This window comes from Zonotrichia albicollis, chromosome 5, assembly GCF_047830755.1.
Source record: "Zonotrichia albicollis isolate bZonAlb1 chromosome 5, bZonAlb1.hap1, whole genome shotgun sequence".
NCBI classification, from domain to species: Eukaryota; Metazoa; Chordata; class Aves; order Passeriformes; family Passerellidae; genus Zonotrichia; species Zonotrichia albicollis.
The window spans coordinates 59030423-59044928 of record NC_133823.1 but is presented as its reverse complement, the minus strand read 5'-3'; the positions used below and the strand labels follow the sequence as shown (position 1 = coordinate 59044928).

Sequence of the window (14506 nt, the reverse complement as noted above, 5' to 3'; positions counted from 1 at the left end):
TTAAATGTGTGCTGAAAACTAGCTTATGTTTTCTAATTTGAATTGGATTGAATGTGTTGTGACTAGATGATGGAAGAAGAAATCTTCCATCATCTAGTCTAAATGTATTCCATCCAAATCTAAATGTATTTGTGAGTGGCCTGTGCTAGCTGGGTGAGTTTTTAGCTTTGTGTTAAGGGTATGTTCATCTTGTCCATGAATTTTGAGTTTATGAGAAATTTTTTTTTCTGTCAGAAACTTCTTTTGAAGACCAAAAAGTCAGCTTTCATATCTTAAATATGTTGCTTTCTCTAGGTTACTATGAAAACTATTATTTGGAGCTGATTCACAAATATGGAGAAAAATCCAAATGTGATGCTTTCATGTGGGAAAAAGAGCTCAGGGAAAAGTACCACACTTTGTTCAAACTGTTACAAGAGATGGATTTCAGTAGTCCAGATGGTAATCATGTTTCTTTTTTTTAATTGTTCTTAAATATCTCAACAATATTTGTTGTGTAGTTTAGTATTATTTGGCTTAATTTGTTATACATGTTTTTCATATTAGCTAACTTAATAAAGGAGTGTTTAGTGGCTTATATATTGCAATATGCTGCAGATGGAAGGATGGCTTACTAGGTAGAAAGAATCATAGAAATATCCTTATTTTTTTAGTGGTCGCTTTGAGATGATATTTTGGATTTTTTCCACCCTTCTTATTCAGTAATACCTTGTCTCTCTAGGAATTTTGTCTGCATTGAGAATACCATTCAGCTTGAGAAATAACAGTATCTATTATTCTGTCTATTACTCAGTTTCTGGGGAAATTGGTTCCTAATTTGAACTCTTACAACAACTGTGTGTTCTATGTTTTATTTTTGGTGTTAGAAGATGGAAGTGATACAGTTGTAGAAGTTGGCCGAAGGATATTTGAGAAGGTTGTGAAAGGTCTGTCCAGTGCCAATGGCCTCAGCAATTTGGGCTCCTCTGTCCCTCTCCTGGTGGATTCCAGTTGTTGTGGATACCATAAGGCTTCCTATTTCCTTGCAGTTATATTTGAAACAGGCCTTGGGGTGCCTGTGGATCGTATAAAGGTACCATATTTAACATGTGCTGTTATGTCTGTGAAACTAATTACCTTTAAAGACAGTTAAGAAATGAGGTGATCCATTGAATTAAAAAAAGTGAAATGGCCCTCAGATCCAAGTGGTTGAAGGGATTCTCCAATAAAGCTACTGATAAATGCCCTAATGGCAGTGATATCTTTATGAAGGCTTGGTGGTGGGAATCTTTATCCTGCTCAAGCAGAACAAGATATCAGTGATATAATAAAGATCTAAAAATGGTGGTAAAGTGAACAGCACAGAAAGTACTGCTTTTCCCAGTCCCTGTGGAGCCAGGATGAGTAAGAGCCCTTGAGTCACCCACAGTGATTTGAAGACAGGTGGGAAAAAAGTCCCAGATCAGGCAAATCTAAATTGGAAAGGTTGCATAGTACAGTCAGGGAAGAAGTCTGATTTTAGAATGTGCAAAAATGTGACACTGAGTATATTATGGTCAAATGAGCAAGGGTAACCAAAGTAGAGCAGTTTTCTTTTGTAAAAAAGTGACTGTGCTTCAGACTGAACAACTGCAGAGTTTGAGAACTCCTGACCTCTTAGGCAGCTTGCAAATAACTGAAATATTTCAATGTTTTCTAGGTCAAATAAAGGGAAGGTGTTTATATGTCAGGGGAAGAATGCAACACTAAAATTGCCAACAGATACTTAATTGTGGTATAATAGTAAAATATAAAGAATAGCAGATCTGTCTGTTGCGGTTAGAGGACATTAAATCAGAAGAACCTCTTACAGGCCAATCAGAGACAAAGATCACCTGCAATTCTTCAGAAACAAGAAACCTTAAACAGGAACCCTTTTTATACCCTAATTATAGAGTATACAGTGCTTATTATGGAGGCTGAGTAATTTCATCATTGGATCTGCTTCTGGTAGTGTAGGAAACAATTTAATATGCAGCACAGATGGGACACCATTGATTTTCTTACTGTGCAGGTGAAAAATAATAGTAGTGCTGAAAAGTTTTTTTTGGCAAGTGTGGTGCATAGACCAATTAACATGTATCTCAAGGGAGATTTGTGCTGAAACTTTATCAGCCATAGATTCCATCCTTCTAGTCCTGTCAGATCCCTAGGGTAAGATTCTCAAATGCTGTTTGTTACCTTCCATATGTTTCACAGGATTCAGTGTGAAAACTCCAGCTGGCTTCAGTGGGACTGGTTAAGTCACTGCTGGGTGTAAGAAGTGTCAGAGTATAAACAACACTGTAGTAAAATGACATTGAAAAATGGCTGCACATTTAGTTATGACAGAATAAATGCAATACTTGAAAAGTATTTAGAGCCTAGTTTTCCTTTCCAGTGTTTCTGTGCAAACATAAGACATTTTGACTACTTTATGGGCTGTGTTTGTTTCTGTAACTGTGTTTACATAACATAGCTAGTATATCAGCTACCAGTATGAACGTTCTGTTCCCTGTAAATTTCCTGGGAAGTGCTGAACTTGTGAAATGTGCAGTGAATTCACTCTTGTTTATGTCTGTTGATTTTTGCCAGGGACTGCTATATAGTTTGGTTGGTGCTCAGGGGAATGAGAGACTTTCTGTGATGAATCTTGGCTATAAACATTACCAAGGGATTAATAACTATCCACTTGATTTGGAGCTGTCTTATGCTTATTACAGCAATATTGCAATAAAGACATCCCTGGATCAACACAATATAAAAGGGGAACAGGTAAAAGAATTATAAGTGTATCTGAATCTTTTTCTGTGCAAGTTTTTTTTCATATTCATGTTATGTGACCAGAAGATTTTTGTCTTGACTTACAAATATTGGCTCATCTGATTTGTGTCGCTGCCTATGGCAGGGGTGTTGAACTAAATGGTCTTTAAAAGTCCCTTCCTGCCCAAATCATTCTGTGATCCAATGATTGTCACAAAATTCCCCAAATTATATGTAGGTATCATTACTGTATTTCTTAAGAAGGGGGAATCAAAATCAATATCAGACTCAAATCCTCAGAATTGTCCACAAGCCTGTCTTTTATTAAAGTCCAAGCCTTATTCTTGGCCCCTGAATCCTCACTCAGACTTTTAATTATTAATATAATTGGATGTGTTTTTTAAGCAATTGATCTACTGTTTCAATAGACAGACATCATGAAGTTCCTGCAAAAAATGAATTGTCCTCTCCATACTTTAACCTTTTCTATAATCAAATGTAATTACTTGGTTGTTAAATAATTATCTGATGAAGTTACAGTAAAATAATTTCAGAATAGGCTGCTAACAGGAGGTAACACAACTTTATTTGTAAAGAATAGTCAAGAATAGTGCTAGAATCCTGGCTTATCACAAAGCATGATTATTGTACAGAAAGAGAGAGATTCTAATTGCTGAAGAACTAAAAGCTGGCAGACTTACCTAGATAAGAGTGCTGTGGGTCACGTCTTCATCAAGCTTTCTGCCAGTCTGTCTTTTTTTAATCTTTTGAAAGCAATTTCTATAGAAATATTAAAGCTTTGAAAGACTTAAATATACTTCTTTGTCATTTTTAAAACCAAAAGATGGTTTGACGGTTTTTTTTCAGTTGTTGCTGTCTTGGTATATCTTTCCAGTGTAGAATGGACTTAGTTTTGGAACAAAGCAGTAAATGTTTTGTACAGGGGATAGAAGAATAATTCTTAATGCCCTGGCCAACAGAGGAGTGATGAGAATTTTAAAATCCAGAACTAATCATTTTTAGGGATAAGCAGGACATGGACAAAATTTTCATTTTGGTTGCAGATGTAGAAATCCATTGTGAAATTCATGTGGAAGTTAATTTTTTTCTGTTCACCTACTCTTCAGGCATTTGTTGAAACCATAAGACTGATGGATGATGAACTGCTAAAAGCTCAAACAAAAGAAAATGGTGATGTCTTTATGTGGTTAAAACATGAAGCAACAAGAGGAAATGCAGCTGCACAGGTATAAAGCAATAATTTTCCCCATTCTTGGTTTTAGACACACTTAGGAATGTACATCTATAGACCATGTAGGAAAGTTGCAGAGGAGAGCAGACAGACTTTCCTCCTTCCACCCAGAATTGCTTCTTTTTTCCAAGTCTGGACTACTTGTCATGTTCCTGTTCAATAATATCCAATAACCATGCAAAAGCTGTAACAATGATGCAAGGCACAAGGGAAGAGTCTTCAGGTCTTGGCAACCTCTTTGTCTGATCCTTTTCCCTGGCTTTGTATTTGATACATTGCAATTCTGCTGCTGATCTGAGACCAGTAGCAGTATATTGTAATACTGAGCCATTTACCTGCATTAAATCTGTCACTTACCCCTGCACTTCAATCAATCCAGACTCTATGATACTGACAGCTGTAAAAATAAGTCTGTTGTAGAGTTAGCATCAGTACATTCCACCACTGAAAAGCTCTCTGAACATTCCTGTTAACCAGTTGTTTTCAAACTGTTGAGGGTATATTCTACTTTCTTCTCATGTTTGAAATGCATCTAAGCCTGCAAAAGTCTGTTCCTGCAATTCCAGTTTCAATACCAGCATTTATAGCATTACCACTTAAGTTATTTTCTTTTAGCAACGTCTGGCTCAGATGCTGTTTTGGGGCCAACAAGGAGTGGCAAAAAATCCTGAAGCTGCAGTAGAATGGTATGCAAAGGGTGCAATAGAAACAGAAGATCCAGTGTTGATATATGATTACGCCATTGTGTTGTTTAAGGTAAGTTATATTTGATGTTTTCACTTCAAAATAGTCTTTCCTTTAACATGATGTTTTAAGTTATCTGCAGTGACACATGGTAAGAGTGTATACAAGTGCTTTTGCATTTACTCTGAAAATCAATCAATAGGTATGAAGCTAATGTTGATTTTTACTAAAAAGAGGCACAAAAAATTTAAAAAGAGCAAGTTAAAAACAATCTTACTTTATTCCTATCCATATTCAGGATCTAAATACCACCCAAATTGTGGATCGTAATTTTTCCTAGTGTCTTGTCACCTCAAGAATCCAACCAGCTAGTAAGCATAGGCTTTGGTATAGAGGTGTGGGTAAAAGTTTAATCCTTTCTTAGAATGCCCTTTATTAGGATTTTTTTTTTTAGTTGGAATTAATTCCTCAGTTGGAATTAAATTATCCCTGCATGCAGTTAGTTTTTCCCTGCTAGAAGCAGTAGACAGAAGATGCTAAACTGAAGCCTGACCTCACCTGAGTCAAATAAGGTGTATCATCTAGGTGATGTCACCCCTAAGACATTCAAGCAGTAAAGCTTAGGTGGTGAGGAACTGCTAGGTCTTCACCTCATTCCTTTGACAGTGGAGGATTTTCTCTGGAAAACGTTTGCTTAAGTTTTACTTGTGTTAATTTTGAACGCACATAATCTGTTTCACCTGTGTGTAAAATTATTTTATGTGGACAGCATAAGTATAACAGCTGTGTATTTCCTGTGAGGACACTCTAACATCCTTTTTCAGGAGAGCTGAGAGCTCTTACTCACTGCCTAACTGTGCACAACCTATGCCCCTTTAAATGCTATTTATTCTTCCTTAGTTGCTCACGCTTAAAGATCTGTGATATTATTTACCCATAAAAATCACTTGAATATACTGGTGAAATAATTGTTTCTAGACTGCATCACTGAGATTTTCTAAAGCTGTGAAGGAAGGATGAACACAAAGCTGCTTGTTTTGTTGTAACTGTTTAAAGCAGAATGACACTTAGTAGGTAATAGTATCAATATTAAAAGGCAGTTTGGATGTGCGTAAGTGAATTTTTATCAGCCTGCATTTGTAAACAATGATTGTTTCACATATCCGTTTCCTAGGGTCAAGGTGTGAAAAAGAATATAAAACTTGCATTGGAATTGATGAAGAAAGCAGCAGCCAAGGTAAAATACAATAAATATTTCACTGTGGTAGTTCTGTACTAGGTGCTAATAGCTATGAACTCTGATTTATATAAAATGCCTTTTACCATAATTCTGGGTCATACTGCTTGCTTCTTCCAGTGTTATCACCATGAATGGTGAAAACCTTATTTGCCCAAGTTGGGAGACTAGACCACTCAAAATCAGCCAAAATTTCTGTGAAAGAAAAAAAAATCTCTCTACTTATATATTGTGGAATTTGATGTTAGTTAAGTGATTTACAGACTGAATAATTGATCCAGGAGTATGTTTTTGCCTCATATTCCCAAGCATAAAGGGAGAAGACCTGGATGTCCCAAAGTCTCCTGATTTATTTCCATAGCAGGGAGAAACATTGAGCACCACAGGGCAGAGGAGCCTCACTCCATTTAATGATCTAGGACAGCCAGGTTACCCAGGCCATGATCTGGTCCTTAGAATAAAAATGAGAGTGCCTAGACCTTGAATGCATTCCTACCTCTTAGAACCAGAATTGTTAAATGACTGATTATGACAGTAGGACTTTACTGCTGACCACTATTTGAAAAGATTTGTGCCAGTTCTGGGATTCCTTTGAAACAGGAGAGACTATCTGTTCTACTACCTGTTTGGGAAAGGCTTAAATAAACTGAGGCGCTTTTATGATGTGATCAAAATACCTTTGATTCAGGATCTGAGGAACAGCTTCCTGGAAGACTCCTAGGGACATCAATTCCTTACTCTCCTTGAACTCAAATACTTGGGTTCTTGTGCTCCAATGCGCATTTTCTATACAGAAACAACATCATAATTATTGAAAAGTTTAACAGCTCTTGCATTTTAATGTGCAAGTTAGTAACACTGCTGGCATACTTACAGCCCCATATGATCCACCAGTTTATACAAGGAGGTGGTGACTCATTGGAACAACAGTAAAAACTGTCTCAAGACTTTCTCTTGAGCCAAGATGCAAAGATGCAACTTAGTAATAGCAGATAGCAATATGTTAAGCTGATCTGTATGATGTTGGTGCATTTTGAAAACAGCATTACAAAGTTCTGTGTACATTGCTTTCTATTTATTCTCAAGGAAATGTTCTAGTTTAAAAGAAGTGGGTTTTTGATTGCTAATCTCGTCAATCAGTTTCTGGGAATTCACAAGAACAAGTGTCCTGTTTAGCTTTGAAGAGGAGACAGGGGGAAAATAGTCACAGTTTGTTCTTGTCAACAAGTGAAAGTCATGGCTGAGACTCTATAGAATAAGATGACACTGGAGTCTTATTCCTTACTGTATATGCAAGGCCACAGAGGAAAGTAGTGAGGAAAAAAAGGGTTTGTAACCCCTAAGCCCATAAGTGACAAAAAGCAGAATCAAATGTGTGACCTGAGACTGCTTTTCTCCTTCCCTAAGGGCTTGCCCCAGGCAGTGAATGGATTAGGATGGTATTACCACAATTTTAAAAGAGACTACAAAAAAGCAGCCAAGCACTGGTTACTTGCTGAAGAATTGGGAAATCCAGATGCATCATACAACCTTGGTGTCCTGTATTTGGATGGCATTTACCCTGGAGTACCTGGTAGAAATCAAGTGAGTAATTATTTAATGGTACTATTTCTTTCATTAGGGCCCAAATTTAGAAGTTTTTGTCTCATTCTTGAGATTGCTCTGTTCACCCTAAGTTAGATTTTGATACCTTTTATTACAAGGAAGAATTTTACTGGGGGATTCAGTCAAATTACTTAGGGAGAGAGATGTTGCTCAAATATGTCAGTCAAAATTATATGCATGTGTTTCTGTTCTTTTTGATTTAGAAACAAAACAGGTGCAGGTTTTACCCCTTGCAGTGACAGCAGCCAGGAAGGATAGTGTGTGCTCTCACATCATGTGACCTTTCAGGTTCTCAGTTTTGGATTGGAAAGTTTCTAGGGAGGGGATTCCACAATAACTGAAAGAAGCACAACCTTGTCCCTGAACCCATGAACAGCTATGCTACATTCACACAGCTTCTGTGAGCCTCAGAGCTGCAGTGAGAGCTCTCCAATCCAGACTTGAAAATGTGACTCTTTGATACAGTCCTGGTAGACAGCAGTATTTTATTTTTCTGTGACAGAACCCATTAACATATGTGCAAAATAAATTTTCCCCTAATAGGAATGGTCTACTTTATTTATATTTGGTTTAATTAACTTAGAAGTGTATGAACAGCAGCAAAAATGTAATGAGGTAGACTGTAATAAATGTTGTCAGACCTCATACTTAAAGCTAAAAAATGTTTCCAGTGTGGCCTTTGAGTTCTGAGATCTGGATATACTCCAGACAATGCGTATTTCTGTATTTCTGCTGCCCGCAGCAGCAGTGCTCACCCACATGTGCATCTGGCAAACACATTTTCCTTCCCCAGGGACCAAAGAACACATTTCAGAGTGGACTGATTATAAGAGTACACCTAAAAGTGCCCAGGTTTCTTTGTTCATCAAAGCCAATGGCAAGAAGGAATGTGTAGTCCATGCTCACTAACAGCAAGCATACATTGATGGTTAAAAATTTCCTGAAATAAATTATTTCTGTTTGTATGCTGGTTTGGTTTATTTATCAATTACTATTCCTGAGGGTAAAATGTGGAGTCACACAGCCTTCCCACTTCTGTAGCTTTGGCCCTGCTTACTCCATCTGTGTTATCTTCTATAAACCAGTTTCAAAGATTTGAGCACTGTAGTTGTGGTCTGCTGAACATACAGAGAGTTGCTGCTGCTCCACAGCCTTATTTGGCATCACAAGTTCTGTTCTCCAGGATGCCTTAATAATCTTCCTACTAGTGAGCAATCAATTTTACTTTTGTCAGTGCATGCAAGACTTTTGTGTTAGTGAATGTTAGTTAAATATTTAGACACTTTTCTGTTTGATGTTCCATATATTACCCAACTATATGTTTTTCAAAACTTTCTCTAGCCTAAACTATTAAAAATTTAGAAGAATTCAGTTAATCTAAGTACACTAACAGTAGTTAAACTATCTTGTCCTCATTAGCTAGCTACTTATTTTTCTGCCTTTGATGAAAAGGGTCCTGAGGAAGAAATCTCAAAAAAGATTAATAATGCAGAGTTGCTAATTGTGTCTTGTTTCTTCACAGACAGTTGCTGCACGCTATTTCTATAAAGCTGCCCAAGGAGGACACATTGAAGGGACTTTGCGATGCTCTCTATATTACATCACAGGAAACATGGAAGACTTCCCTAGAGATCCAGAAAAAGCTGTGATGTAAGTAAGGAAAGCATTTATAAAAGGAGAATATATTTCTGATATTATTATTTTGATTATTGGTGATTTTTAAATCCATGGCGTAAATACCTTGTACTTCACAGTGCTTACCTCCATGGCAAAAGGTTTTTCTGCAGTAATATTCAATCTGCATGAGTATGTGTATTATTTAGATAACCAGTAGATTTTAAGAGATATTGAGTACTTTTACTACTTTTTTTTCCAGAACAGCTCAGAGAGATTGTATTGAACAACTCTGAAATGTTTTATCTAACAAAGCCTCACTATTTTTTTATTTCAAGAAATATTGGTGATGTGGTAGAATTGGCATTTTGCATTGAAAATAGGCAGATAATTTTTGATAGCACCTATTAACTTCGGTTTGTTTTCTTAAAAAAACATTGCTGAGAAAAAAACATAGGATGTCTCTAATACACTTTTAGAGATGAATGGACTTCATGTACTCAGTCAATTGTTGCTGTGATTACTGTTTAATCCCAGAGTTTGTCTTACAGAAGAAGTTAGATGGTGATCTCATATCCTTTTGTGTTGTTTGAATCTACATGTGTTGGGGTAACATTACTGGAGCCATGACCATTCAGGTTTTGTTTGTTCTATTCCACAGCTGGGCAAAACACATTGCAGAGAAAAATGGCTACTTGGGTCATGTAATCAGAAAAGCTCTCAATGCTTATCTGGAGCTTTCGTGGTATGTTTCTTCTGTTCTGTATATTTTCTATTTTCACTTACTTTATAGCAAGATAAAATAATTAATAATGGGCCATCACTGCAAAGAAAAAAAAAGCAGTAGCACTACAAAAATCAGTTGCAAAACCTCCATTGACATAAAGGGAAGGAGGAGTTGACCCAAAATGTAAGTCAACAGTTCTGACATAATTAAGTGAAAAACAAGGGGTTTGTAGTGTGAAATAGTTGTGTCAACTGTGGTTCTCATTCCATAATATTTGTGTAATGTGCACTGGATTAACCAGAGGAACACCTTTCACTTTTACTATTCTCTCTATTACAAATCTTCTATTTTACCTTCTCTCTTCTGTATATTTCTGTGTCATGAGAAGTCCAGCTGCTGGATTGGATTTGTTGGGTTTTCTGTGTATGGATAGTATTGTCTTTTGTATAAGTATAATAGGGGGCTATAATATCCAATGAGCCAGTCAAGAGGTTTCAAAATAGTGTCCAGGTTAATGCTCCATCTTAGCAGCCTCTGTAGGCATGAACATCAGATGTTGTGTGTGCAAACATCAGACTGTCATATGTGATCAAAACAATGGCTCATTTAGTCCTGCAGCTTCCCCCTGTAAGTGCTGAATTAGTGCTTCAGGCTAGGGAGATCTACAAGAAGCTGTCAGTGGAATGTTCTGGAGTAACCCATTCCTAGAAGTGTCTTTTCACTCAGTCCATCACAGACATTTCTTCTCTAGACTTGAACTCACTTCTGAACACTGAAAAATCTCTTGATATTTTTGTAGCATGTTCTGTTGTGCAAGCCTGTGACTCTGCCCAGCTCACTTTGCAGTCCACGAGTAGATGACAGGTAGATCATAAAGATTCCAGAAAGTCTGGGCTCAACAGCTAGGAGGGAAAATGTCCTGGAGTCCTACTTGAGATGCCAGGGTGTAAATTGCATAGGTATAAATTGCTCCACTGCCCGTCCATCCAAGTAATGTGTTCTTCAGTCATTGTTTGCAGACACATGTTTTACACATCTGTCTGTCATGGTAGTTTGATCTTCAAAGACTGAGGCAAAGGCTGTAAATGTAATTTCTTCTCTTAGTTGCCCTTGGACACTTAAGGATCAACCAATTTCCCAGCTTTCCCTTGAATTCCTTCTGTTGTCCCAGGTCTCTCTTGTTCTAGATGTTATTACAGGGCAAGTACAAGGAATAATTTGTAATCATGCAAAAGTATCTGGATAACAGGAGGTTACACCTGCTAGGTCTGTATGGGCAACTCCTTTCACAATTTGGTTTGAAGTGGTTTTGCTTAAGCAGCTACTCTTGAAGTCAAATGTGTATTTTGACTGTATCTTCCAATTAAACAAGCCATTGAACCCTGAAACTTGCCATGGTTTTTACCTTAGTGTTTTGGATAAAATCATTAGCAGCACTACTCTTTAATAGGAAATTTCAGAAGAAAAAAAGTACACCAAGTGTGGCTTTTTATTGTTTTGGGATTTTAAAACTACACACATGATTTTAAAGACTTCTTCTTAATTTTAAATGTGTCGTCTTCATAGTATAGAGTACATGAGTGGCAGAGAATATGAGAGATGCTCTCATCTATATCAGAATACTGAATTGCTAGCCTGCAAATGCAATATTAAGTTTTACTACTTGCTTTACAGTCAGTGAGATGCATAAAGTCCTTAGAGGGACAGAGACTGTTTTCTATTCATACATTCAAAAGTATGAAGAGAGAAATTCTTTTTCAAAAAGCTCTGTCTTAAAAGACAAGACAAAAACAAGTGACATAAATGAAAGGTAAAGCATACCAAAGCAATACTCAGATGAATGTTAGACAGATATATACACAGGTATATATACAGATATATAGGCAGCTAAGTTAAGATATATAACATATATACACAGACAGATATATACATGGCTAAGTTGATTATAGATTTTCTTTGAGTAGAGTCTTTCAAGAATGTTTTATCTGAAACATTTAAATATAGAATTGGGCTTAGTGTCAATTCTTCTTTCCCATCAGTCTGGCACTTAGAGTAAACACACACTGGAGCCAGTAGCTTCAATGCAAGAGGAAAAGGGCTGCAAATTTTTGAGATGCAGCCTGGCTGGTTACACCAAGCATTGCCTGTGTATGTCGCTGTTGCATGGGTTTCCCAGCCTCTTGCTCTGAAACTTTGTACCAGCATTTTCCTTGTAGGCAATTTGATGCATTTGTTTAGTGCTTTTGGGGTTTTTTTAACTGTAAGTAAAATACATGTTATTTTTGTAAGGCTTTTCATTAATTTATTTTATCTAACATTAGGCATGAAGCTCTGCTGCATTACATTTTAGCAGCTGAAACTGGGATTGAAGTGTCACAGTCAAATTTAGCACACATCTGTGAAGAAAGACCAGTGAGTAAATGAATGCACAACTCATTATCCTGAAAGGACCCTTTGTTAATGACAATGTGTACCATTAGTCTCTTACCTGGGATATGAATTAATCAATTATTTTCTTTATAGGACCTAGCAAGAAAATACCTAGCAACTGATTGTGTCTGGAGATACTACAATTTCTCAGTTTCTCAAGTCAATGCTCCATCGTTTGGTATGTATAAGGAATTTTTTCTAAATTTTAAAGTTACCTTTTTTTTAAATTTCAAGGACTGCGTTTGTCACAACTTCTATGTGAGTAAGCAGGTTGAGGGAGGGAAGGTAAATTCCTGCTAATCATTCATGTTTTGATAGGAATATCAGGATAATTAAAGGTAATTAAAGTGGTTTATTTCAGCACAGGTTTTTTTTAAATTTCCTTTTTATTACATTAAATGGGTAAAATTTTAATAAAATAAAAAAATAAGCCCTGAGGAAGGGCTAGATGTTTAGGAGTCTAAGCAGTTGACTCAAAGTTTAAGAAAAAAAAGCAGGTGACTTTAGGAGCTCATGCTGTTTGGTTTATCACAGGGAAAATCCAAAAGCAAATATACTTCCATATCATAATTGAGTCATGAGAAGCTAATAAAGACTAAGGGAGTCCTTATCTAATTTATTATTAGTTTTCCTTTTAGGGTACAGAGTTTATCAACTTTGGTAGAGCTTACCTTGGAGAGCTAAAGGATTCTCTAAGGTCTATTTGCAAATAAGTTACATTCCTCAGGCCTTAAATTTTACTACACCTAGGGCTTCAATGGCTAAGTCATTTTGGTGTCTCTGAAAGCTTTACTGAATATTTGAAAACATTCATCTGGTTGTCTCACATCTGAATTTCTTACAGTCATTTGTAACAAGCATGTGGAAAAGTGGAGTGTAAAAATAATTCGTGCTATTCATTTAAATACACAGTGTGGGAAATTTAAAAGTGTGGAAACTGAATACCACGTGGATATAGCCTGAAGCCAGAGGAACTGACAAACACTGTTAGCTTTCCTGAGGAGTTTGTAGACACCTTAGCAAGGTGTAGTTTGGTTGACCCTTTGGTAGATCCACTGGTACAAGCTCACATGAGAAAAACTTCTGAAGGTCAGACTCACAGGAGAGAACTGTCATTCCATTTCAGCCCGCTGTAAAAACACGTGGGATTTTCTTGTGTAGACACACAAGCCTAAGTGTAGAAGAGTTTCAAATGATTTGAGGAAAGCTTAGGTCAGGTAAGTGTAGGCACAGTCATAGGAGTTTTTAAATTCAGTAGCACAAATCATCATGCTTCCTCCTGTCTGGCTCAGTGCCCTCTCTTTTGATGCATTTCACTATGGTGCAATGTCACAGAAAGATGCTTGTAAAATGTTTGCTAGGCATTGCTCCCTTCTAGACCAGGAGAATTGTATCCCTACTGTTGTCCTGGGTTGAGTTGGATTTGAAACTAATGAAATTATCAGCAGCAACATTTTCTAACTTTTGGGAAAGGTTCAGCCACCATAGTGTAGGTACAGAGCAAACACATAGATGACATGATTTTAAGTTTCATCAGTTTAGTAGGGCTAATCTGACTAAATAAGACTTCAGGTTGTCCAAAGACAGATTCAGCAAGTGAAGAAGGAATGAAATGTAAAGACTCTCATGCCTCAGATTTTGTAAAAGCAATGTCATTTATTAAATTCCTTAAAGAGAAACAAGAGAGATTTCATCAAGAATAATTATTTTCAGTGGGAGGCTGATATAAAGTGGCCACAGAGACAACCAGAGAGAAAGCGTACATTTGTCTTTTAGTATTGTGCTTTAAACAGAATTACTGTTAATTTCTCCATCACATTAATAGTTGGGTAATTCTATTGCTGCAACTAATCTAAATGATCTTCTGCTGATTTCTTCCACAGCTTATTTGAAGATGGGAGATTTTTACTACTATGGCTACCAGAACCAGTCTAGAGACCTGGAGCTGTCCATGCGGATGTACGCCCAGGCTGCCTTGGAGGGGGATTCACAGGTATGGCAAAACATGGCAAACCACCAGAGTGTGGAACAATCAGAGCTGGGACTGGTTCTTCTGCTTGGCCTCATCTGCACCAAAGAAACCTGCTAGAATAGATTACAATTATTTCAAAATGCCTAGTGAGTCAGTAGTTATTGTTTCATAATAGAAGATAAACTTAGCATAGATTAATGGTCTTAGAATTAGGCTGCTTTGTAA

The 14506-nt window shown here is 36.9% G+C and overlaps 1 protein-coding gene across 2 annotated transcripts in view; it reads left to right on the top strand.

Annotated features, from left to right (window-relative positions):
* Positions 1-14506, top strand: part of SEL1L3 (SEL1L family member 3) — a 34359-nt gene that overhangs the window by 14682 nt on the left and 5171 nt on the right. Inside the window, exons 9-20 of one of the 2 annotated variants that reach the window (XM_074541828.1) lie at positions 295-441; positions 870-1072; positions 2593-2772; positions 3888-4007; positions 4628-4768; positions 5871-5933; positions 7341-7517; positions 9061-9188; positions 9814-9897; positions 12201-12291; positions 12403-12487; positions 14193-14302. In XM_074541828.1, coding sequence (XP_074397929.1) covers positions 295-441; positions 870-1072; positions 2593-2772; positions 3888-4007; positions 4628-4768; positions 5871-5933; positions 7341-7517; positions 9061-9188; positions 9814-9897; positions 12201-12291; positions 12403-12487; positions 14193-14302 — 1529 coding nt within the window. Of the gene's footprint in view, positions 1-294; positions 442-866; positions 1073-2592; positions 2773-3887; positions 4008-4627; positions 4769-5870; positions 5934-7340; positions 7518-9060; positions 9189-9813; positions 9898-12200; positions 12292-12402; positions 12488-14192; positions 14303-14506 lie in introns of both variants that reach the window. The other variant, XM_074541827.1, reaches the window with a different exon arrangement.